Source organism: Pseudorasbora parva, chromosome 4, assembly GCF_024679245.1.
Source record: "Pseudorasbora parva isolate DD20220531a chromosome 4, ASM2467924v1, whole genome shotgun sequence".
In the NCBI taxonomy this organism is placed as follows: domain Eukaryota; kingdom Metazoa; phylum Chordata; class Actinopteri; order Cypriniformes; family Gobionidae; genus Pseudorasbora; species Pseudorasbora parva.
The window spans coordinates 31,360,395-31,388,226 of NC_090175.1; the positions used below are offsets into that span (position 1 = coordinate 31,360,395).

General features: G+C 38.3%; 1 protein-coding gene across 1 annotated transcript in view; it reads left to right on the forward strand.

Moving 5' to 3' along the window:
- LOC137073264 (radixin-like) overlaps positions 1-27,832 on the forward strand; it is a 666,127-nt gene that overhangs the window by 16,353 nt on the left and 621,942 nt on the right. Inside the window, exon 2 of the mRNA XM_067441577.1 lies at positions 4,775-4,863. Coding sequence (XP_067297678.1) covers positions 4,852-4,863 — 12 coding nt within the window. The 5' untranslated portion in view covers positions 4,775-4,851. The remainder of the gene's footprint in view (positions 1-4,774; positions 4,864-27,832) is intronic.

The window sequence follows — 27,832 nt, forward strand, 5'->3', positions numbered from 1 at the left end:
ACTTGTTTTGTACTGAAAATTGCTAAACAATCAACCAATATCCTTTTTATGTTTTAGAATAAATATATCAAAACATCCATAAAATACTTCTCAGATACATTTTTTAGAATACAGTTGCATCAAAATTGTATTTAACAATTGTATGGATTTGAAATATAGAGATGCATTCTGTTTTAATGTACTCCGGTGTACCTAAAATAAAAAGTTGAATATACAGGTTTGTGGCTCTTCATTTCTTTTTAATTACCCATTTATGTTCACTGTTTTTTTTTATAAATACATATAGTATTTGTATTAAATCTATATTCATTTGAGTTGAATCGATAATCGAATCGAGAATCAAAATCAAATCGATTGGAAGGCTTGTGAATCAAAATCATATCAAATTGGAACATCTGAATCGATTCCCAGCCTTTGCTCTGTGCATTCAAGAATCACTCCGCTCCCGGTTCAAAATATCCCGCTCCTCACTCCACTCCTTGCTCAATGATATCAGAAACACAGCTCCATCTTCACTCAGAGAAAATTTGCAGCTAACTGCTAAAGTATTTTAGTAAACTCTGAAATATCTCTATACATTTCGGTTTATAACCTGCATTAACTGAAAGAAATTATAAAAAATAAACAATAGGAGATTAAGAGCCTAGTTTCAACGTGGTTTATTGTAACATTTGTGTGCATTTTACCTCCACTATGCCAAACTTACAGGCTTTATCATCATTAAAAGTTAAATATCATTGATGCTTTTTGAATGCAAATTTAGCTTAAAGGTTGGAAAGATGAACATACGTTTTCATCAGTTATTTTATCTATGGATCAATACAGATTTCTGCTCATTCAAAATCATATAATAGAATAATAGAATAACTAGTGTATACTATAACTACACTAGGCTACTGATAACTGTAAGCAGGTAAGCACTACAAGATGTGTTTAAATGCAGTAGAGAGAACGATTATGTGTGTAAATAAGTGCTACCTGTTTAAAATGTGCTTTCACCCGATCATATTCAGTATATAGAAGGTTAAAAAAAATCCCTTAAACTTTAATATCCCGCTTATGCCCATCGCCGTGATCCATCTGTATCAAGCTAGTTGTTTACCATGTAAGTTCTGACCACTGCACTATGCTTATTTTAATCTTTTCGTTTCTACACATATTAGGCTACATATTTCTCATGTCTGTGGGGCAAGCCTGCTGAGTTTCAGTTTATTTTAGATGTGCTCCATTTCATGAGCAATGAAAGTGATCGCTTCTGCGATCTCATAGTCTACTTAATTGGTTCTTATTTATTAAATACATGCAATTGGCCGAAAATAAACCTTTATTAAAATTAAGAGACAATTTGTACAAAACGAAAGAAAGGCTTTTTACAAAACAAAACTTAATATGAAACTTAATATAACCACCAAAATAATTTCTGACCCACTCGCATCTTTGCACTTATAGCCTATCATAATCAGATGAAATTTAAAAATAATATTATATTTAAACATAAATATGTTAGAAAAAAAAGAAAAAAAAGAAAAGAAAAAAAAACATTGTTTAATGGCTACAACAAGTATAGTAAGCGACAGATTTATGTCATGTCTGAGCTGGATTTGAACAAACATCATTTTACCGCTGGGTTCATGAGGGTGCGCCTGCGGATTATTGAGCTGAGTCACACCGGCTTATTACAGGCTCGTTCTCGTCAGAACGCCCACTTATTAAAAAATGGTCGGGTTTAAATCGGGCTCGGGCTCATAATTACAGTTAATGTGTCGGCAGGGTCGGTCTCTTGGGCGCACGGGCTCGGGTAGGGTCGGGTTTGATTTTAAAACTAAAATCAAACCCGACCCTAAAAATGTACTTATTATGTGCCGGCCCGTTGGCATGAATTGTACTTGTCGTGGAATGGTAGTGGAGCGTTCTCAGAGCGCGTGAAAAGCACAACGCTCCGACTTTTAAAAAATCTGCTCCTCACTCCATTCAAAATCTCGTCGCTCTGCTCTCACTCCACTCCTCTTACATACTCCGCTCATATACTCGACTCCGCTCACATACTACCCCCCAGGACGATATCTTCGCAATGTTTTACTGTACACATCGTCAGCTGCCGATTTAGGTGACATTGCCCAACCCTAGTGGAGACTGTATGAGGTTTTGCCGACAGTTTGAGGATTCGCTGGAGTTATGAGTTTAAGTCACAAGCTCTAATGTAAAGCTTTTTAGTATACTTTTTTTTTCATTCTATTGTATTTATTTGTCAGTTTTGTTTATAATTAGTTTCTTTGTTCTTATTGTATTGTTGACTGTTTACTTATCTTATGTAATTATTTTGAGGACCTTTTTCTTAAATTAGTGTTAAACTCTTTCCCTGCCAGCATTTCTTTAAAAAAAAGTTGGCAGCCACTGCTAGCATTTTTGATCATTTTTACACAAATGTCATGGGCACGAGAATATTTTGTTGAATGAATATCTGAACCTGCAATATATCAAAAGAAAGAAAACACCATCTGCTTTTTTAACCTGTTTAATTCCAGTTTCATGCATTCCTTTTTTTTCAACACTTCAATATGGGCAGGGCTTAACACTAAGGATTTTTTTCTACTGGCCCGGTCTTACAATAAATAAATAAATAAATAAAATAGGCCTAGTTATTGGTTTTGATCCATGTAACCTTAATACATAAGGTTGACTTCAATAAGCCTAACCCATAAAAAAAAAAAAAAAAAAAAAAAAAAAAAAAAAATATATATATATATATATATATATATATATATATATATATATATATATATATATATATATATATATATATATATATATATATATATATATATATTGCTAAAGACTTGTAATAGAATTACAAGCAACAAGACAAATACAACAGAACAAGCATACAAATGAAAAACTGTTATTTTCAGGTTTTCCATGTAGGTCTAAACTCGATTTTCAGGTAAAAAGCAACATTTTGATCAATAAGCTGAGAAAATCACGTTTTTGTCAAATACTACATCCAGGTCGGATTCAGAACAATGATCAAAACATAGATGGAGTAAACTGAGTCCATCAACACCCCTAATGCTTGCACAGTCCTGTACCTTTCATTCAGTGATATTGGGCAGTTTTGATTTATATGCTGTTTAATGTTGATGATCTCGTGATTTCATATGATTACATATAAGATCACTTGTTTCTGTGTCTTCTTCGCATTTGTTTTTATCAGGTGATTCTGTTCACTTTCAGAAGATGTGTCATACCATCCCCTATCGTAGGGCTGGGCGATATGGAGCAAAAAATATATCTCGATATATTTTGCTATATCTCGATATACGATATATATCTTGATATCTTTACAGGAAAAAAAACCCCTAAAAACTACAGCAAAAACAAATATGCCAAATAACACAAATTCTTTTCTTTTTTTATTGAAGTGCAAAGAGGTAGTCAGTTCATGTAGGAACAAAGTGCTTTTGCGACATTTAAAAAAAAAAAAACTCCCTGATTACATAAATAATAATTTATCTGTAAAAGAAAATAAATAATATTGATTTTTCATTTATTTCATGCTTTCAAAAGATGAATCAAAGACCCCCTTTTTTACACTTAACAGTAAAACAGTAAGCATTTTGCAGTAAGATGGGGGCATGACTGAGATATAAATAAACTGATTTTGTCATAACACCATTTCCTGTTAATTTTTATCAAAATTCAAACAGTGATGTTTGTCATGAGTTTGACCAAATTCAAACTCATGCGGATCATGTAGGCTACACATGAGCTGAATTTCACTTCTTTTCCAGTTACAGAACGAAATATGAATGTCAGAAGGTAGGCTATATGATAATATGATACAGTACAACTTACAGAAGAGCACTGTGTCTCATAGGACACCCGGGATGAAGCGTTTTTCCCTCTTGGTTAAAACGTGAATAGACCTGTTCATCATAATCCCGTGATAAAGCTGACAAAATAATCATAGTAATGATATTGCAATACTTTTTAAATGTTTTCAAATGATATGCGATCATTTTGACATTTTAACCGAAAACCATGCGATCAGTTAGACACAAATCATAAACTGGCATGATTGAGACTGAGAGTGCGTCTCGCACCAATAGTGTCAATTACCTGACTGTGGGTGAAACGTGCGATTTGAACTATGATGAACATTAATATTTCTTTATAAATTTAAGCAAGCAGTTGTGTTAGAAGGAAAACGTGATCTCTTAACTGAGTCCTGAACAATGCGCGTGCTTGTCAACATGATAACTAATCCTCACCTGGTTGCGGACGCCGCCGTGTGCACTGAGACGACACGCGAGGGGAGGGGGAACAAAAGCAATGAGGCGGGAGGCGCGCGAGCGGGCGCGAGCACAGCACAGGGAAGCAAAGTGGCGGAATCAGAATTTAATATAAACAATATATCGATATATACGATATGTCCAAATCCATATCGAGTTGAAAAAATATCTCGATATATTTTAAATATCGAGATATCGCCCACCCCTACCCTATCGTATAACAGTGAAAACACTGAAAGCTGTAAAATTCTGTGTTTGGTGTTGAAAAAGTTAAACGTAGTATTGACCTAGTAAACTAGTATTGATAATTATGAAATTTAACTGATATTTAAAATTAAATAAGAATTTGGTCATATCAGCCAGCAATAATAGTGTTAAATAATCATGATTTCAATATTGACAAAAGAAATTGTGATTATGATTTTTGCCATTATTGAGCTGGCCTACATAGGAGTGTTCTTATTCTTGTATCCCCTCCTTTTTAGGGGTCTACAATCCTGTGATAGAGGACACATTTTTCTTCTTTTCCTGGTTATATGGGAAGGGAGGAGGAGGAGACAATATGCCGAAACCAGTAAGTATTAGACGAGATGCACTTTTTTTGTTACATAAGCCAAAAGAGCCTGGATGGCATACTTGTATGGCATTTTTTTTTTAATTGTTGAGCTGTAGATAGAAGCTTGCTCAAATCCATACTGTATTTGTTCCTTTGGTGCAGATTTTTTTTTTTTTTTTTACAGCGTTATATTTTCCGTTATAAGGAGCTGCACCGCTTTGGTTTCAGAGACCACTAAAAATTGCAGTCCCTTGAAATAATGCCCTATTTGAGGGGCATTGGGGCGATTTAGAAACAGCCTATAATTGCATACCTCATTTGCGGGTTTTGCAGCTTTTTGATGTTGTTCAGGTCGCTTAATTACGTCACTTCATAATGTTTCCATGGCAATAGCAGGAAATGGCAGCTCTTGTGTGAAATAAACGCAACATTTTTCAACTTTCTGCAAAGATATATGTGACTTTTTTGCAATGAAAATGCAGGGATTATGAAATCATGCAAGCCCCGCATATTTATCGCACGGAAATTGTCAATTTATGCGGTAAAAGTTTGCCGTATTTGAAAAAAAAATGACGCCCACTTTGGCTGATTATGCATTGAATTCTGCGAATGTAACAAGCCAAATTCTCCGGTTTCACTGTCCACAAGACAACCATAGTTGCCAAGTCTGTGTAAAACACGTGACTTTGGGCTTTTTTTTTTTTGGAAAGTTTCGTTAAAAGATCTCAAGTCGCAATTGTGGTTTTTTGGGGCTTATTTAAAACAAATGTGGTTGCTTGTTAGGGAAATATGATAAGCAACTTCGTTTCTTTACATTTATGGTTGCTGTTTTGTCCAATACATTGACTGACACTGTCTTCTCACAGCTAATAGCCATTTAATGCAACGATACAAGTGCTGTAGTAATTCGTCCTCATTCATCCCACCTCCTTCTTCCCCTCATTGAAGAAAAATCACGTTCAGTGTGATGTGACGTTATAAATGCAAGTAATGATAGTAGACATAAATAGATGTATTTTTACAAACAATGGAGAGGAAACAGGTTGATAAGGCAGGCACATAATTTAATTAAAAAAAAATAATAATAATTGTATAATGTATTTATCATTATAGGCTATATATATATATATATATATATTAGCAGTAGGTATGGTTCGAATTTATCTTATAAAAATATGTGGCTAATATATTGCAGCGCTCCGTTAGTGCTTGCCTGTGTCCCCTTCATAAGCCCTATTTCGGACAGTAGTTGTTTCTCTTGGGGTCGTAAGGTATTTTCATAATTTACAGGGGCTAGTCTGTGATTTTATATTTTAGTTCTGTGATTCCTAAACCAAAATGTCAATGTTTTTCTCCCACCACCCGTGTAAAAATCCCCGGCCCAACACCAAGGTTGTGTGGTAATTTAATTTCCATCCGAATCCACATCTCTTGAGTTTTCACGAAAATATTGCTTCAAGATGAACTGTTTATATCCTTTTTGACCACAGTAGAGCATCATTGTGTTTCCCTGTAATTTGGATGCATTTTATAGATCTAGCCTACACTTTTATTACTGAAATGCTTGAAAGTATTTACAAGAATAAGCTTTCATCACTGCTCAAAAGAGAAAGAAAAAAAACAATAAAACATAAACATTTGAAATGAGCTGTTATTACGGCAGTAATTACCGTTAAATAGGTTAAATTTGCAGCATTGTATTAACTTATTTCCTCTTATTTCCACATTTTTAAAATGGCATCTTCCTTTTTTAAACAGATTTAAATAATTAAATAATCAATAATTTCCTATTATTAAATTTAATATGATTTTATTCTTATTATTCCAAGCATATGATGTTTCACAGAAGACAAACAGTCATTCGACTGACCACATGAGCTGTGTTCCCAAGTGCGCAGGATCACAAAACTTGCTCCTCCACCAGGAATAAATCACCATCCGCATGCACAAGTTTTATTACTGAGGTGGTATGCAAATTAATTTTTATGGACGTCCACATGAGAAACAATTACCGTCTGGATAGGGCTATAGACTGTAAAAAAAATGCATATGGTGAAACACTCAGTTTCAGTCAATCTCATGTCAATCTTGAGTACCTATAGAGTAGTATTGCATCCTTCATATCTCCGAAAAGTCTTTAGTTTTATTATATTTATAAAAGAAATATGGGTTGTACCGAGTCTTTCCGGAAAAAACCGAGCGCCTGGAGGCGTATCGTGTTGGCGGGGGCTAAAGAATGACGAGCGCAAAGCGGTGACGTCCTCAAGCGTGGAGAAGCCCATCGCTATCATCTCAGCTAATAGATAAATGATTCAGAATCAGATCCGGAGGCTGAAATAAATTGAACAGGAGAAACAGCAACAGCAGGACGTCCGTCTCTGATGTATGTATTGTATTTAGTGGCCTGTCAACATTTGTGTTATACGTTATACAACAATGGAGTCCGTTAGCGCATTTGAATGACAAAGCAGTTTTACTCACCGGCTGCATCCAAAGCAGGACCGAACCTTTATTGCTGGGACCGCTCCGTCAAAAACACACTTCTTTGGTATGATTTGGTAAAGTCCTGACAGCAGTGAACGGTGGAGATCCACTTTGCGACGCGACTAAAGCGATGTTGTGAAGCTTCCCGTCATTTCTGCGTTCAAATCGGTTCAAATGCAGTGCTGCCTTCCCGGAATGCTGTGCTGAAGCTTTGAAGTCGCTCGACGTCAACCATAAGAATAAAGTGGAGCGGAGCACAAACATAAGGCGCGTCAGAAGTGTTCACGGATGACTGGATCTTCATCTGAGAGTGTTTATGGGCGTGCATTTCCTCTCTCGCTCTAGTCACGCGTGCACGCACGCCCTGCCGGGAGTAGAGCCCATACGGCTCACACAAGGACCTTCCGCTCTGTTCACGTCAAGTCGAGCCATACTCGAAAAAAACTCTCCAAAACTTGTGAGAAACCGGAAGGAGTATTTTTGACACAGAAATACTCCATCAAACGTCCAACATTAGTTTTTGAAACTTTGTCTATGTTTAGGATGGGAATCCAAGCATTTACAGTGTAAAAAGCTCAGTATACATGAAACAGCATTTCACCCCCCCCCCACCCCCTTTAATCATAAATAGTATGTGACATAAGTGCAGATTGCACATTGAGATGAAGGGCTTATCTTTTTCATGTTTTGCAGTGTGTTCACCACTGCTCCTAATATGTGTGCACGAACTAACCAATTATAGTATGGGTTACCATAGTTGGCCTTCACGTCACTTTTTCTCTTTTTCTATCTCCAAACCTATTATGTTCAGCTAATCGGAGGATATTGCGTGGCTTTAACTGCAATTTGAATGTTTTTGTAAAATAATTTGTTTTTGCTTTGCTTTTCTTTTTGTCTCCGAGAGTTGACAACACTGACAACAACACTGCAATCTGAGTTTCTTAAAAATCTTCACCCTGCCAGGAGTTTTAAAACACAACAACTTGGTTTTAGTGACCAGATACTGCATTTGCGTGTGGACAAACAGCCAAACCGCAAAGAAAAAGCTGCGGTTTGGAAAATACCCATGTTCACTTGGAAAGGGCATAACAGAAGACGAAGAAGTTATAATATATGTCATTTTAGCATTCGCATGCAGTTTTATAATAACGTGCTGACTGGAATGAAGAAAGTGATCAGCGTGATTGAAATTCAAAATGATAAGCAAGCACTTTTTTGTTTACGGTTTGTATACAGTCATAGTTTTGTTGTCCCTTTTCAATGATGAAAATAGACTATTAAAACCTGTTGATATAGGCAGATATTAACTTTAGTCCTTTCAGTGTGGTCAAGCACAGATTTTTAGCCATGACACAGTCGGCGCAAGACAAGAACACAGTCAGCTTTTGTCGCTGCTAGTTCTTTGACATTGGCTTGATGTGTCCCAGGTTTAATGTGCTATACAGCTGTGCAGCATAAGATACAGGTATTATACATGTCTATATTGGTGGTGTCAGTAGTGGTTCTGTATTTCACAAATCAAATACTGTTTTTATTTTACTTTCTCTGGCTGACAGTTATGTGACAGCTAGTGAAATATCTGAGGTAACTAGTGTGATATCAGCTCTTGTTCCTGCTGTGAAAAACTATTTGACTACTATTAACTATTTCAAACTACCGTATTTGAAAATGATTGATGTCTACAGCAGGGGTGTCCAATCCTGCTCCTGGAGGGCCACTGTCCTGCAGAGTTTAGCCCCAACCCTAATTAAACACATCTGGACTAGCTAATCAAGGTCTTATTAGGCATTCTAGAAACTTCCAGACAGGTGTGTTGAGACAATTTGGAGCTAAACACTGCAGGATAGTGGCCTTCCAGGACCGATAATGGACACCTCTGGTCTACAGCAATGGTCATCAAACATGTGAAGCGCGCGGGTCTTGCGACTTTGAATAAAGTAATAAATTTGTGAATAACACTGCAGTGTCTTCACTGTATACATTAAATACATTTACATTTATTCATTTTGCAGACACTTTTACCCAAAGTGAAAATGTTGGCAGATCAGTATTATAGTTTGTACAATTAATTAAGACATAATAAATACATTAATTTTATTTGGATATTTAGTTGGATATTTTAGTGTCTTAAACTGAGCCAGCCAAGCCAAAGGTGACAGTGGCAAGGAACCAAAACTCTATCAGGCCATGATGAAGAAAAATAAACTTAAAGAGAAACCAGGCTCAGTCGGGGTGCCAGTTCTCCTCTAGATTAGAATATTGTACATTTTTGGCTATCACGCAAGAGACTGGTTTATTGAGGATGACACGTCGATTACACAAGAATGTGAATATTTGAAGGAACGGAGTCATCACACCGGAGACTGGATTATTTAGGATGACGTGCCAGTGAGGCAACTGTGGAGACACCAATTGACACGGGATAAGCAGACACTCCAGGATGCACTTGTTTTGTCTGGGCACTAGTCCATCATCCGATCCGAACACAGCCTGGATCTGGCCGACTGCAGTAAAGAGACTAACATTAGCGCAGATGCCACTCTTTTTAAGATGTAACGAGTACATCAGGTGCTATGGGTGGAATGTGTTCCCCATTCTGGCTAAACTAGGTAATGCAGCCTAACAATCAGTCAATTGATTTTAATAATGTAAGTAAAAAAAAATCTAAGTGTATGCCATAGTAAAGAGATACATTTTTAGTCTAGATTTAAACTGAAAGTGTCTGCTTCTCGAAAAATGTTAGGAAGACTGTTCCAAAGTTTAGATGCTAAATAGGAAAAGGACTGACTGATCGCTTGCAGTTGATTTTGATATGTTATGTATTATCAACTGGCCAGAGTTTTGAGACCGCAATATATGTGATGGAGTATAATGTGTTAAGAGCTCGTTTAAATACTGGGGAGCTAACCCATTTAGTACTTCTTAAGTAATAAGTAAGATTTTGTGTGTGATGTTTAATAGGGAGCCAGTGCAGTGTTGACAAAACTGGACTAATATGATCATACTTCCTGGTTCTAGTAAGAACTCGAGCTGCTGCGATTTGGACCAGTTGGAGATTGTTTAAGCGAGCAGGGCAACCACCCAGTAGAGCATTACAATAATCTAGCCTTGAGCTCATGAACGCATGTACTAACTGTTCAGCGTTTTGCATTGCAAGCATGTGCCGTAATTTAGATATATTTTTAAGATGGTAGAATGCAGTTTTACAGATGCTAGAAACGTGGCTTTCAAATGAAAGATTGGTATCAAAGAGCACACCCAGGTTCCTCACTTTGAGCTTTGAAACATGATAAGTGCTCATAATACAAAGTTTCAGACATTGTATCATAAGCTAGAATGGGGGGTGGGGGGACTAACATTTTCAGTTTTCAGATGTCTTTTGAATGTTGTCGAATCCCGTTGAATATAGACAAATCTTGTCAAATGTTGACAAATCCTTATTAAAGTTACAAACGTTTTTCAGTCAAGAGCAGTGAATGATTATTGTTTTTTGTCTTTTTTTATTTGATTAACATTAAACACAACAGCCTAATGATCTTGCTACTGTTTGTCACATAATGCATGGATACTGCTACACATGAAAGGAGCTGGATGACATCATCGTTTTCTCCTGAGTGGCTGTACAGCCGAATCAAATTCTGTTGCATTATTTTCCTGTTTAACACTGCAAAGTTATATAAATAAAGTTGACTTGACTTAACTTGACATGTTACACGTTGTCTTTCTTGACTGTTTATGTTCACTTAAGATAATCAACAATAGCTGTGTCTCATTTCATTAAATTTCGAAGGCTGCGTCCTCCGGAGGACACGTCCTGTAAAGGATGCAGTATACGGAGTGTCCTCAATCAGAATTAAACGAGACGTCCTTCGTAGGACACAAAGGCAGGAAGTATCACGTTGGTATGCCAACACATTCAGCCTCGTTGCGCTCTCACGCCAGTTATATGAATGAAAATTATTTATAACTTAAAATGCCTATGAAATGTTTCTTGTCTTGACAGCAATGTACTGTTCTAAACGTTTTAAAAGCACTAAACACTTGTAATCCTGTTTACCACAACTATCTGTTTCGGGTTGCCTAATACAGCTTAAAAAACAAAAACAAGCTAAACTAATCACATTCAAAGACCACATCAACACTTGCATGTATATCTGGCGGTGTTGCCATTTTTTTATGATAATATAAACAAATTATGACGTTGTTAACAGTGACACAAAGAATTGTGGGTTATCTTCAGCCATGAAGGATACTCCTCGTGCACACTCCGAATTTCTGTGAAAGAAGGATGCAACTCAACAAGATAGGCATATTTATTTTTTGTGAAATTGTCTGTTCAAATGTAAGAACACATGAAAGTTAGGGGTTAAGATCAGGGCCTGCTCCTGAACCCCTGCCCACCGAATCGTGGAGCTGAACGAGCAAAATGCTGAAGATAGCAAGATAATAGTTTGTAAACAAGACACGGGTCAAAACTGGATTTGCAGACATATTGAGATTAAAACACAATGCTGTGCCTTCTATATTGGATCCGTCAGGAATGGTGCAGCACACTTAGTGAGTAAAACATGTTTTTAAATGTGATAGTATTACATTGTTATAGATCGTGTTGATTATGTGTATGTGTCTAACAGAACATATCTTAGCATGCTGTCACAGGCTGAAGAATACTTTATTTGTTGGTTGATTGTGATTATGAAAAAAAAAATCACAGGTAGATGAGAGATAAGTCAATGTTTTTGTTTGATAAATACGTTTTGAGAGCCCTGTCAGAGAATTATTCCGGTTGCAGCTTTCAATCCCTCCCTCAAGTAATCTGGCAGGGGAGCTGAAGCTCATTAAATATGCACAAAGCATACACATACGAATCCATATTAAAGGTGCCCTAGAATAAAAATCTGAATTTGCCATAGTGAAATAATAAGAGTTCAGTACATCACATACTGTGAGTCTCAAACACCATTGCCTCCTCCTTCTTATGTAAATCTCGAGCATGAAAAACACCACGAAAAAAATAAGTGAATCTCAACATAAAGCCAACTGTGACGCAATCGCTGGGATCATTAATACGCCCCCAACATTTGCATATGTCCGAACATGTTCATTGTCAGGCAGAACTGCGCAGCAGAATCAATAGGTAAACAAGTGTCACGCGAGGATCGTGAAAACGGCAGCTCATGGACACAAATGTTATGTTCCAGGCTGTGCAGGGGAGGTGAGGACTTTTCATACCCGTCCCACAGATAAAAAATGTCAAGGGTCATGGTTGATTTTTATTATAATCGAATACCGCAACTAGACATGTGCCAATTTTCGATAATGCGATTTATCACGATAATTAATATGCACGATATTGTTATCGCGGGCACTTTAAAATATCGTAAATAATAATTTATTAACAATTTATAATTTTTGTATAATGCACTCAAGAATACTTTGCCCATCAACCGTATAAATGCTCAACACTGCTGTATTCTGCGTCAAAGGGACAGGCGCTCAGAGATAAACAAGCCCAAAGTGCGTTTGCACATGACTGAACCGGTTAAGGAGACGCGCTGCTGAAGTGCCGCTCAGTGACAGCAGAGGGCGCTGATGAACTGCAGAATGCAGCCGGTTACCCCGGAAACCAGCAAACAAACAAAAAAACGCGTGTAGTTTTTAAAACAGCCATTCGTTTTTGTAATCTCAATGTTGTTCATCACAGCACCAAATACTTAATACTTAAAGACTTAATAGGCTATTTATTTTCAAATTTAAACATTTTTATGTTTTAATCTGGACTACAACATACCCTAATAATTAGAACTGTTCTAATTATTTGTTATTGTTCAGTATAACTTTGAGATACGACTTCATTAGTTAACATGTTAATTAATTATTACCAAATTAACAATGAAAAATACTTATAAAGAATTAATCATTCTATGTTAATTTCTTAGTTACTTTTTAATAACATTAAAATCAAAATCAAAATAACTTTTTTAATGGACCTAAGATAAAACTAACAATGATCAGTATTTCTTAACTAACATTAACAAAAACATTATACTTTCTGTACCAAATGTAGCTATTGCTCAATCTTAGTTAATGCATAAACTAATGAGACCTTATTGTAATTTGTAAGCCTACCTTTTGTTCATAGCCTAATTCTTTTGCACTTTAATCTGTTTGAAAATTGTACTTTTACAGCTCTGAAAAAAATCAAGAGACCACATAACATTGATTTCTCAATGAGGGGTCTCTTAATTATTTTTTCCAGAGCTGGATATATTTTTGGTGCATTATTGTATTTAAACATTCAGTTATTTTTGTTCTTACAAAAATAGTTCTTAAAGCTGTTATGCTATGGCAACACTTTTTTTGCAACTTATTTCAATATCGTGATAATATCGTATATCGTGATAAAACTTAATCAATTAATCGCAACATGAAAAATTGATATCGGCACATGCCTAACCGCAACAATTTAGTTCAAAATTGTTTGTTTGCATCTAAAACTGAAGAAAGGGGCAACTCCAACTATATTCCTGCGAGCAGTAAGTAGTTATTTATCCACTAAATAATTTTTGATTAAATCGAAAGTTTCTTAGAGAGACAGCACTGTCTAGATAACGCAAGCTGCTAGTACAGTAACAATAGGAAACTCTAAGTACCAAACAAAATTAAATTGTGTCTAATGACAAAGCTTAATTTTATTTCGTACTACAACATACAACCGTAGATACATATGTCATGCTACGTTAGTTTAGTTGCTTACAGATCGCTCACTCAATGCTAGCTAACGTCACCTTCTCCACCATACAAGTTAAAACAATAGTCAGTTGACAAGGATTCTATTCATTTTGTAAAAAAAATTATATTTATATTTTTGAGAACTGAAGTATGATATTTTTGAATGCTTGTATGTCAGAGTACATCACAGTCACTGCTTAGCCTACATTGTGACTAACGTTATATAAACAAGCAATATCGTTGATGAAAAAAGGTAGTTTAATTTTTTTTAAAAAATGAACAAAAGCCAGATTTAAGTAATTTAAATCCCCCAATCAGAGCTTTTCTGTGAAAAGAACACGTATACAGGGAGTGCAGAATTATTAGGCAAGTTGTATTTTTGAGGATTAATTTTATTATTGAACAACAACCATGTTCTCAATGAACACAAACTCATTAATATCAAAGCTGAATATTTTTGGAAGTTTTAGTTTTTAGTTTTAGCTATTTTAGGGGGATATCTGTGTATGCAGGTGACTATTACTGTGCATAATTATTAGGCAACTTAACAAAAAACAAATTTATACCCATTTCAATTATTTATTTTTACCAGTGAAACCAATATAACATCTCAACATTCACAAATATCCATTTCTGACATTCAAAAACCAAACAAAAACAAATCAGTGACCAATATAGCCACCTTTCTTTGCAAGGACACTCAAAAGCCTGCCATCCATGGATTCTGTCAGTGTTTTGATCTGTTCACCATCAACATTCCGTGCAGCAGCAACCACAGCCTCCCAGACACTGTTCAGAGAGGTGTACTGTTTTCCCTCCTTGTAAATCGCACATTTGATGATGGACCACAGGTTCTCAATGGGGTTCAGATCAGGTGAACAAGGAGGCCATATCATTAGATTTTTTTCTTTTATACCCTTTCTTGCCAGCCACGCTGTGGAGTACTTGGACGCGTGTGATGGAGCATTGTCCTGCATGAAAATCATGTTTTTCTTGAAGGATGCAGACTTCTTCCTGTACCACTGCTTGAAGAAGGTGTCTTCCAGAAACTGGCAGTAGGACTGGGAGTTGAGCTTGACTCCATCCTCAACCCGAAAAGCCCCACAAGCTCATCTTTGATGATACCAGCCCAAACCAGTACTCCACCTCCACCTTGCTGGCGTCTGAATCGGACTGGAGCTCTCTGCCCTTTACCAATCCAGCCACGGGCCCATCCATCTAGCCCATCAAGACTCACTCTCATGTCATCAGTCCATAAAACCTTAGAAAAATCAGTCTTGAGATATTTCTTGGCCCAGTCTTGACGTTTCAGCTTGTGTGTCTTGTTCAGTGGTGGTCGACTTTCTGCCTCTTACCTTGGCCATGTCTCTGAGTATTGCACACCTTGTGCTTTTGGGCACTCCAGTGATGTTGCAGCTCTGAAATATGGCCAAACTGGTGGCAAGTGGCATCTTGGCAGCTGCACGCTTGACTTTTCTCAGTTCATGGGCAGTTATTTTGCGCCTTGGTTTTTCCACACGCTTCTTGCGACCCTGTTGACTATTTTGAATGAAACGCTTGATTGTTCGATGATCACGCTTCAGAAGCTTGGCTATTTTAAGACTGCTGCATCCCTCTGCAATATATCTCACTATTTTTGACTTTTCTGAGCCTGTCAAGTCCTTCTTTTGACCCATTTTGCCAAAGGAAAGGAAGTTGCCTAATAATTATGCACACCTGATATAGGGTGTTGATGTCATTAGACCACATCCCTTCTCATTACAGAGATGCACATCACCTAATATGCTTAATTGGTAGTAGGCTTTCCAGCCTATACAGCTTGGAGTAAGACAACATGCATAACGAGGATGATGTGGTCAAAATACTCATTTGCCTAATAATTCTGCACTCCCTGTACTATCCGGTGTTTTACCTAAACGTGCAATCTGGCAACCATATGCGCGCAAGCTCTTTCTCTCACTTGCGGATGATCTGAAAACACCATTAAACAAGTAAGCTGCATTTTAGCAATCTCCATTTAAGATGTTCTGCTTAAAGTGTCATGCAGTCGGTCTTGGGTTCTGTTAGGACTCTGAACAACTACGCTGAACAACTGAACTTGTGTGAGCTGATTTCAATAAGCCAATCAGAGCAGAGCTCAACATTAATATTCATGACCCTTCCAAATAAGTTCAAAAACAAAACACTAGGGACAATTTCTAGGGTTGTAAATGGACCTGCAAAACTGTATCTGGACAATTTGTGCCCTTAAATAAGCCACATACCCTCTATATAGATATCAGAGAACATTTTAACATTTAACAATTTGCAATTGTTAAAGAGATACTTTTTTGACTTTTAAAACTCTTTTAATCAAACAACTACTTTAAAACAATTATTTACACCACGACACAACAATAAATTAATAAATTAAATAATAATACCAAAGTCACAATTTTACCAATTAAACCATAACTCTCCAGAAACATCCCCCACCACAAGAGCATTTTTCACACTCCACCTTGCATCAAACAACAACAACAACAACAAAAACATTATTTATTATTTTTGAATATGCATATGTATTCTACAGCAACCCTGTACTTTACTAATGATTTGAATATGCCAACCAAATCAATATCTTCCCCCTCATCTTTACATGTGTGGGACTTTAACATTGCCAACTTTGCCTGCCCTAGCAGAAAATGCCCCAGCGTGCACTGTGCTTTACATTCTTTCTTTTATTTCAAATCCAAAATATACAGATTTTTTGTAAACATAAACCCGAGTTCAGTAAATATTTTTTTTCCAACAGTTTGAACAAGGGAGTTAATCTGAAACAATCAGAAAAACAATGAAAAACAGTATCAGAAACATTACAAAAAGGACATTTACATGACACAGTTGCATTAAATTTTGACACCAAACTAATTGTTGCCACAGCACAGTGAAGTATTCTCCACTCAAGATCCCCAGATCTCTTAGGAATGGGGGGTTTATACAAACCCCTCCATGATGGAATTATTTCAGAAGAAATTGATAAATATTCTCTCCATTCGGTATCAGCACGTCCTTTCAATTGAGCATGAAACAAGGATTTCACACACATTCCATACAACATTTTCTTTTCCACGTTCTGAAACAATTAATCTTTAAATCCCTTTAATAGCAAAGTACTATTTTAAACTTCATCCAATTAAAATCCTATTCCTACCCTAAGATCTGGAAAGGTCAAATAATTCTCACCATTTAAAAAAATATATTTACAGAAGTCAAGAAAGATTGAGGGAAATATTTTTTTAGATCCTCCATTAATCCTTTAACGTATCTTTCTGATCTAAGCCCGACTATTGATCCAGTCGAATGCCATTTTGTAGAGTCAATTAAAGGTCCCGTTCTTCGCGATTCCATCTTTCAAACTTTAGTTAGTGTGAAATGTTGCTGTTGGAGCATAAATAATACCTGTAAAATTATAAAGCTCAAACTTCAATGCCAAGCAGATATTTTATTTAACAGAAGTTCCCTTTCAAAGCCTACAGCGAACGGCCGGTTTGGACTACACCCCTGCACTTCCTTCAGGAATGACGTCACTAGTACCGTTTGTTGACTAACCCTCCGCCCACAAGAACACGCAAAATAGGGGGCATGGTCTTGTTGCTCTCCCACGTGGAGAAGAGCGCACATTCAGCGCTTGCATCTCCCCGTTATGGTAAGAGGTGGGACCTTTCCGGGCAAAGTGCGCTAAGCTGCTGTCCAATCACGACACGGGAAGCGTTGGCCTAATCAGAATTTGTTACGTGTTTCTGAAGGAGGGACTTCATAGAACAAGGAAATCATCAGGCCGTTTTTAGGACCGAGGAAACAGCGGTGTACAGATAAGTAAATTGTGTGAAAAATACGGTGTTTTCTTAAATGCGAAACATGAACTCATGTTATATTGCACACTGTAAACACAATCAAAGCTTCAAAAACACGCGAAGAACGGGACCCTTAAGTCCATTACAGTAGCTATTCCATTTTTTTTTTAAAAGTATCAACTACTGTACTCGACATTAATGAGTTTGTTTTAAAAAAAAGGATTAAAGAAAAATGGTTCTAGTACACCATAATGTTCACTCTCTTTTCTATCCTTCTTTAACAATTGCCAAGCTCGTCAGGAGAATGAGTGAAACACACACAAAACACAAATTTTTACCAAATCAGACGTCATTAATAGCGGTTCACTTCCGCGATTTAGCACAATTGCATTCACATCAGTATCGAACCGTACCAGAATTCACATGAACTAAACCCCAAACCACCTTTTTGAGCGGACTCGAGTTCAGAAGACAGCTTTGACATCATCCAAACGAATTAAACTCTGGGTGCGCACCAAAAGTGCTAGTGTGAAAGCACACTAAGACATCCAATGAGATGACATTACCTAAGTCCATCACCATGTGTGATCAACTAACTATGTAAAAATATACACTATATACATGCAAAAAAGACAGGCAGCTGTCAATTGGTTTACCAGCAGCTGCACTTGGTAGGTCCTTTATGCCATTTACCCGTAGCTTCACAACTTCTGCCCAATCTTCCTGCCGCTCATCACATTTGGACAAAATCACATCTTTGACGGATGGAAGGCCTGGCCAACAGAGTCTGACATTTTTTGTTTTTTTTACTGGATTCCACCTGTTAGGATTTTTAGAGTCTTTTTCTTCATGAATAAGACGACAGAACAGTATATGAGAAGTATATGAGCTGTAGCAAGATTTGTGACGGAAGCTGATGAAGCACGGTCAGCAGCAATAATGTTTGACAAAGTCTCATGTATGGCTGTGTCTCTGAACTCCTCGCTCTTAATTAGCGAAGTAGTGATTCCTTTGGACCCAGATATTTTAAAGTCAACATCTGTGCCACTGCATGGTGTAAACAGACACTTCCTTCCCAACATTTCGATCTGATCAAACCATGTCTTTTGAAAGTACTTAGCCCTAGAGTCGAATGGTTAAATAATCATGCACAACAACTTGGAAAAAGCAGCAATAACACTTTATATAGATTTTTTTAATAATTTCCTTATCAAACCGCAAGAAGTGTGAATTAAAAAAAAAGAAGAATTGCACATTTTTAAATCATGGTTTTAAATACAAATTTTAGAACACCAGATTCACCCACAAAATGGATCTGACTAGAAATGTACAAAGTATTACACAATAGTGTCATTATAACTCTGTCCACCTTTTATCTTAATGTGAAAACATTAGTATTGTCAACATTAAAATGTAATCATTAAATCCCTTGACTGACTTTTCTACGAATATTAAGGCGATATAATAATAAAAAAAAAAATATATATATATATATATATATATATATATATATATATATATATATATATATATATATATATATATATATATATATATATATATATATATATATATATATATTTACAAGGTGAATTTCAAATTTACCACTAGACTATACTAGCCTGACAAGCCAGACCCACATCAAGATGTTAGACACTCACGGGCAGATTAGATTAAGACTATAAGACTATACTCCTTTGCTTACAACATACTTATCACTACTATTATCAAAGTTATTCAACTAATTATACAAATAAAATTTATGAATTAGGTTTTAATTAATTCTATAAACTATAATACAGATCTGCCAACATTGTCCCTATATGATAAATTAAAATAAGCTGATAACATCACTGTTTTCTCCAGAATGACTGTAGAGCCAAACACAATATTATCCTGTTTGACACTGTGAAGCTGCTTTGATACAATCGTGATTGTAAAAGCGCTATATAAATAAAGTTGATTGGATGATTGATTGATTGATTGATTGATTGATTACAACAGCTAGCTGCAACAGGATCTTCTTCTTCTTTCGGCTGTTCCCTTCAGGGGTCGCCACAGCGAATCATCTGTCTCCATCTATTTCTATCCTCTGTATCCTCTTCTCTCAGACCGACTACCTTCATGTCCTCCTCCACTACATCCATAAACCTCCTCTTTGGTCTTCCTTTTTGACCTCCTGTCTGGCAGCTCTAACCTCAGCATCCTTTTACCGATGTATTCACTCTCCCTCCTCTGAACATGTCCAAACCATCTCAACCTGGCCTCTCTAACTTTGTCTCCAAAACATCTCACATGTGCTGTCCCTCTGATGTACTCATTCCTGATCCTATCCATCCTCGTCACTCCCAAAGAGAACCTCAAAATCTTCAGCTCTGCTACCTCTAGCTCTTCCTCCTGTCTTTTCCTCAGTGCAACTGTCTCCAAACCATACAACATCGCTGGTCTCACTACTGTTCTGTACACCTTTCCTTTCTTTCTTGCTGGTACTCTTTGATCACACAACAGACCTGACACTTTTCTCTCCACCCATTCCAACCTGCCTGCACACGCTTCTTCACCTCTTTTCCGCACTCCCCATTGCTCTGGACTGTTGACACGAAGTACTTAAAATCCTGCACCTTCTTTACCTCTTCTCCCTGTAACCTCACTGTTCCACTTGGTTCCCTCTCATTCACACACATATATTCTGTCTTGCTGCGACTAACCTTCATTCCTCTCCTCTACAGAGCAAACCTCCACCTCTCTAGACTTTCCTTCACCTGCTCCCTGCTCTCACTACAGATCACAAACGTCATCCGTAAACATCATAGTCCATGGAGATTCCTGTCTGACCTCATCTGTCAGCCTGTGCATCACCCCCGCAAACAAGAAGGGGCTCAGAGCCGATCCTTGATGAAGTCCCACCTTCACCGTGAAGTCCTCTGTCTCACCTACGGCACACCTTACCACTGTCCTACTGCTCTCATACATATCCTGCACCACTCTACCATACTTCTCTGCCACTCCAGACCTCCTCATACAATACCACAGCTCCTCTCTTGGCACTCTGTCATATGCTTTCACTAAATCTACAAAGACACAATGCAGCTCTTTCTGACCTTCTCTGTGCTTCTCCATCAACATTCTCAAAGCAAATAATGCATCTGTAGTGCTCTTTCTTGGCATGAAACCATACTGCTGCTCACAAATGTCCACTTCTCCCCTTAGCCTTGCTTCCACTACTCTTTGCCACAACTTCATTGTATGGCTCATCAGCTTAATACCTCTATAGTTTCCACAACTCTGCACATCTCCCTTGTTCTTAAAAAATCGGCACCAAAACACTTCTCCTCCATTCCTCAGGCATCCTCTCACTCTCTAAGACCTTGTTGAACAACCTAGTTAACAACTCTACTGCCATTTCTCCTAGACACTTCCATACCTCCACTGGTATGTCATCAGGGCCAACTGCCTTTCCTCTCTTCATCCTCTTCAAAGCTCTCATAACTTCACCCTTGCTAATACTTTCTACTTCCTGGTCAACAATATTTACCTCTACAACTCTTCTCTCCCTGTCATTTTCCTCATTCATCAGTTCTTCAAAGTACTCCTTCCATCTTTCCCTCACCCTCCTGTCACCTGTCAAAACATTTCCATCTATATCTTTAATCCCTCTTACCTACTGCACGTCCTTTCCATCTCTATCCCTCTGCCTCGCCAACCGATACACATCCCTCTCACCATCCTTATTATCTAACCTTGCATACATGTCCTCATACGCTCTCTGTTTGGCCTTTGCCACCTCTAGCTTAACCTCATGCTGCATCACCCTATATTCCTGTCTACTTTCCTCCGTCCTCTCACTGTCCCACTTCTTCCTAGCTAACTTCTTCATCTGGATACTCTCCTGGACTTCCTCATTTCACCACCAAGTCTCCTTGTCTTCTTTCCTCCTTCCAGATGACACACATAGCACCTTCCTACCAGTCTCCCTGATCACTTTGGCTGTAGTAGTCCAGTCATCCGGAAGCCCCTCCTGACCACCTAAAGCTTGCCTCAACTCCTCCCTGAAAACCACACAGGACTCTTCCTTTTCCAACTTCCACCACTTTGTCTTCTGCTCTGCTTTTACTCTCTTCATCTTCCTCACCTCCAGAGTCATCTTACACACCACCATTCTATGCTGTCTAGCTACACTCTCACCTACCACTACTTTACAATCACTAATTTCCATCAGATTACAGCGTTTACATAAGATATAGTCCACTTGTGTGCTCCTGCCACCACTCTTATGTGTCTTATATGTTACATGTTTCCTGCCTCTTCTGAAAGTATGTGTTCACCACAGCCATCTCCATACTTTTATATACATACAAAGTCTACCAAACTCTGTCCTTCTGGGTTCCTTTCTTAAAGACCAAACCTGCCCATCACTTCCTCGTCCCTACTATTCCCTTCCCCAACATGTCCATTCAAATCTGCCCCTATCACTACTCTCTCACCTCTGGGAACAGACTGCATCACTTCCTCCAACTCGCTCCAGAATCTGTCTTTCTCATCTTGCTTACAACCTACTAGTGGAGCATAGGCACTAACAACATTTGACTCATCTGACACTCTCTTTACCTCCAGAACATTCTTCACAAACTCCTCCTTCAGGATCACTCCAACTCCATTTTTCTTCCTGCCCACACCATTATAAAACAGTTTAAACCCTGCTCCATTGCTTCTAGCCTTGCTCCCTTTCCACCTGGTCTCCTGGACACACAGAATGTCAACTTTCCTCCTCTGCATCATATCTACTAGCTCTCTGCCTTTACCTGTCATTGTACCAACATTCAAAGTCCCTACTTTCAGGCCTAAACTCAAAGAGAAGAGCTCTTGTGATTCTGAAATGTGAAATTATTGTGTTTACCATGAAAATAACTAAAACTTTAGTCCGAAAGTAATAAAATAAGTAATAAAATGTGTCTAAATTTATCCAAATGTATTATAGAAGTACCATTTTGAAGTCTGAAAGTGCCAGAAATGAAATCAACATCCTCTAAAACCCTTAAAACCACTCACATATTGTAGAAATTGGCAATACAGTGGAAAATATGTCAGTGCTCAAAATATGCAAATTAGTGTCCGGCACTGTCTGTATTCTGGGGACCCATACTTCACATTTCTGCAAAAAAACTTTGGTGTACTAAACATTTCTGGGTTCACAATGGGGCTCTATGGGCTGGCTACTTTTTTGTGCCTGCCTCTGCCTCTTTCTCCATCTCTGTTCTGTTAAGTGAAAGAAAGTCTAAGGCCATGTCAGGCCGTTTAACTAACCAATATAATCTGCTGCCTGTCACTTGTCAAACTAAGAGTAATGTGGGTGAAAAAAATGAATACTGTTAAGTTAGCACTTTTAAACATCTGTTCACTTAAGAACAAATCATTTCTAGTCAGCGACTTAATAACCACAAACAACCTAGATTTTTTGCTTCTAAATGAAACGTGGTTAGAAGAAAACTGTAGTGCAACAGTCCTAAATAAAGCAGCCCCTGCTAACTTTACTTTTATGAGTGTTTGCAGAGCAGTTAGGAGAGGTGGGGGTGTTGCTGCTCTTTTTAAATATGTCTTTCAATGTAAGCAAGTGTCATTTGGTGAATATTTGTCTCTAGAATATCTGGGTATTGTGTTAAAAGGTGCTCCACGCATCCTGCTTATCATTGTTTACAGGCCTCCAAAGTACTCTCCAGCCTTTATTGAGGAATTTACAGAACTTTTATCAATAATTTCCTCAGAGTTTGACTGTTTTGCTATTGCTGGGGATTTTAACATTCACATAGACAATATTGAATCCAGTACAACAAAAGAGCTTATGACTGTTCTTAACACTTTTGATTTGACACAGCATGTAAATGGACCCACACACAATCGTGGACACACTCTAGATTTACTTATCAGTAAGGGTCTAAACATTTCATTGATTGTTATTAAGGATGTGGCACTGTCTGATCATTTCTGTATTTTCTTTGACATATTAATCTCTCCTGCCATTGAAGCTAGATCTGTCTATGTCAAAAAGAGATGCTTAAATGAGAACACTAATGTTCTGTTTATGAAGGCTTTATCTCTAAAACCAAGCATATCTGCAGACTCTGTTGATTTTCTCCTTGACTCCTTTAACTCAAAAGTTAAGAGTGTAATTGATGATATTGCTCCTCTGAAAGTCAGGAAAAAGAGTGGCAAACAAAAGGCACCATGGAGAAACTCAACAGCAGTTCAAATAATGAACAGAAAATCTGAACAAAAGTGGCGGAAGACAAAACTTGTAGTCCATTATAACATCTATAAAGACAGCCTTCATGCTTTCAATGTTGAACTAGGCAAAGCTAGACAGACCTTCTTCTCAAATATTATAAACAAACACATAAACAACACGCGCACTCTTTTTGCTACTGTAGACAGACTAACAACCCCCCCGAGTCACATTCCCAGAGAAATGCTCTCAGACAGCAAATGCAGCGAGTTTGCTTCCTTCTTCTCAGTGAAAATCAAAAATATCAGAAAGGCAATCAGCACATCCTTGAGTTGCTCAGGGGTCAGACAGATCAGACCAAAACCTCAGAAAATTACTATGTCTGATTTCAAAACAATTAACGGTAAAATTTTAGAAAAGACAGTACAGCAACTTCAAACATCAACCTGCGCCCTTGACGCACTCCCCACTTCTTTTTTCAAAAGTGTGTTTAACTGTTTGAAAGCAGATCTCCTAGAAGTGGTGAACTCCTCACTTCTCTATGGGACTTTTCCAACCGCCCTTAAAACTGCAAAAGTTAAGCCTCTTCTGAAAAAGAGAAATCTGGATAACGTCCATGGACGTCCATGACATGCGGAGTCCCACAAGGGTCAATTCTAGCACCACTCCTGTTTAAACTGTATATGCTGCCACAGAGCCAAATAATGAAAAAAATATTGCTTACCACAGCTATGCTGACGACACCCAGCTCTACTTAGCTCTATCACCTAATGACTACAGCCCCAATTGACTCCCTGTGCAAATGCATTGATGAAGTTAACAACTGGATGTGCCAAAACTATCTTCAGTTAACCTGTTAACCAGGTTAACAAAGACAAAACAGAAATCCCTACATTTGGAAACAAAGATGAAATTCTCAAGGTGAATGCATCTTGAGGGGAAAGGTCTGATAACAAAAAATCAAGTCAGGAATCTTGGTGTGATTTTGGAGTCAGACCTGAGTTTCAGTAGTCATGTCAAAGCAATAACTAAATGATAGATAGATAGATAGATAGATAGATAGATAGATAGATAGATAGATAGATAGATAGATAGATAGATAGATAGATAGATAGATAGATAGATAGATAGATAGATAGATAGATAGATAGATAGATAGATAGATAGATAAATACTTTATTCATCCCCTGCAGGGGAAATTCAGGTGTCGAGTAGCATTCCATAAGAAATAGACACAGTAAGTACAAGAATTAAGAACAGATAAAAATAAAAACAAAAACACACTCTGCGCAAGCAATAAATAAATAACAACAAATAATAAATAAATACATAAATTTAGTTAAGAGTTACTATCAATAGTAATAAAGTGCAAATCAGCGGCATTCATTGTAAAGTCTTATAGCAGCTGGTACAAAAGATCTCCGGAATCGTTCAGTCCTACAGCACAGAGAGAGAAGCCGATCGCTACGTGTGCTCTTCTGAGCTACCAAAAAGTCATGTAAAGGATGACTGCTGTTGTTGAGGATGGCCTGTGTCATGCTCATCATTCTTCTCTCTGCCAAAACTCCCACAGAGTCCACGCCTCTCCCCAGGACCGACCCACATTTTTTGACCAGTTTATCTAGTCGTTTACTGTCTCTGACAGTCAGGCAGTTCCCCCAGCACACAACACTGAAGAATATGGCACTGGCAACAACAGACTGATAAAAAAGGTACAACATATCATTGCAGACATCGAATGATTTGAGTCTTCTGAGAAAGAAGAGTCTGCTCTGACCTTTCTTATATGCTACATTAGCATGTACGGACCAGTCAAGTTTGTTATCGAGATGGACACCCAGATATTTATAGGTGGGGACCACCTCGATGCTTTCTCCACCGATCAACACAGACGGATGGTGAGTCTTCTGCCTTCTAAAGTCCACAATCATCTCCTTTGTTTTAGTTGTATTAAGGTTGAGGCCATTGCACCTGCTCCAGTGTGTGAAATCCTCAAGTACCGTCCTGTACTCCACCTCGTCCCCTCCCTTCACACATGCCACCACTGCTGTATCATCTGAATATTTTTGAATGTGGCAAGAACTAGACTTATATGCGAAGTCAGTTGTATATAGTGTGAAGAGGAAAGGGGAAAGCACTGTTCCCTGTGGAACTCCGATGTTTGTCATAACAGTTCCAGAGACAGCATTTCCCAGTCTGACATACTGTGGCCGGTTTTCTAAGTAATTCGATATCCACTCAATGAATGTAGAATCCAAACCTAATCTCTCGAGTTTCTCTCTAAGGATCAAGGGCTGAATAGTGTTAAATGCACTTGAGAAGTCAAAGAACATTATTCTGACATATCCCCCAGATCCTTCTAAGAAAGACAGAGTCCGATGGAGCATATACAAGACCGCGTCCTCCACTCCCACATTTTCTTGATATGCGAACTGTAGTGGATCAAGTGCTTGCTGCACTTGGGGTTTCAGTAGCCGTAGCAGAAGCCTCTCAAAGGTCTTCATAATCACAGATGTCAGAGCCACTGGTCTATAGTCCTTGACCCCCGCCGGTCTCCCTACTTTGGGCACCGGGACAATGCATGATGTCTTCCACCTAACTGGAACCTGTCCAGTTTGTAGACTTGTGTTAAAAATGGCGTGTAAAGGCACAGCCAACTCTGACGCACAATCCTTTATGACCCGAGGTAAAATTCCATCCGGGCCCGCAGATTTATAATGGCGCACTCTTCTCATCTCCACCCGAACCTCATCAACACTGAAATAGCCAACAAAAGGTACCAACGCAGCAGAGGTATTATAACCGGCAGGTGTAGTAGGACTGGAGGCAGCATTATAGATGTTCGAGCTGCAGGATGGAACAGAGCAGGAGGCAGCAGTAAAGATGTTAGAGCCACTGGATGTAACAGAGCAGTTGGCAGCATTATAGATGGTAGAGCCGCTGGATGGAACAAAGCAGTTTGCAGCATTATAGATGTTCGAGCTGCAGGATGGAACAGAGCAGTCAGCAGCAGTATAGATGGTAGAGCCGCTGGATGGAACAGAGCAGTTGGCAGCATTATAGATGGTAGAGCCGCTGGATGGAACAGAGCAGGAGGCAGCAGTATAGATGTTAGAGCCACTGGATGGAACAGAGCAGTTGGCAGCATTATAGATGGTAGAGCCGCTGGATGGAACAAAGCAGTTTGCAGCATTATAGATGTTCGAGCTGCAGGATGGAACAGAGCAGTTGGCAGCAGTATAGATGGTAGAGCCGCTGGATGGACCAGAGCAGTTGGCAGCATTATAGATGGTAGAGCCGCTGGATGGAACAGAGCAGGAGGCAGCAGTATAGATGGTAGAGCCGCTGGATGGAACAGAGCAGTTGGCAGCATTATAGATGGTAGAGCCGCTGGATGGAACAAAGCAGGAGGCAGCAGTAGAGATGGTAGAGCCGCTAGGTGCAACAGAGCAGGAGGCAGCAGTATAGATGGTAGAGCCGTTGGGTGGAACAGAGCAGGAGGCAGCAGTATAGATGGTAGAGCCGCTGGGTGGATCAGATACTAGATACAGATACAAATCAGCATACTATCATCTGAAAAATATTGCAAGAATTAGATGCTTTGTTTCCAGGCAAGACTTAGAGAAACTGTTTCATGCTTTCATTACCAGTAGGGTGGACTATTGTAATGGCCTTCTCACCGGCCTTCCCAAAAAGACCATTAGACAGCTGCAGC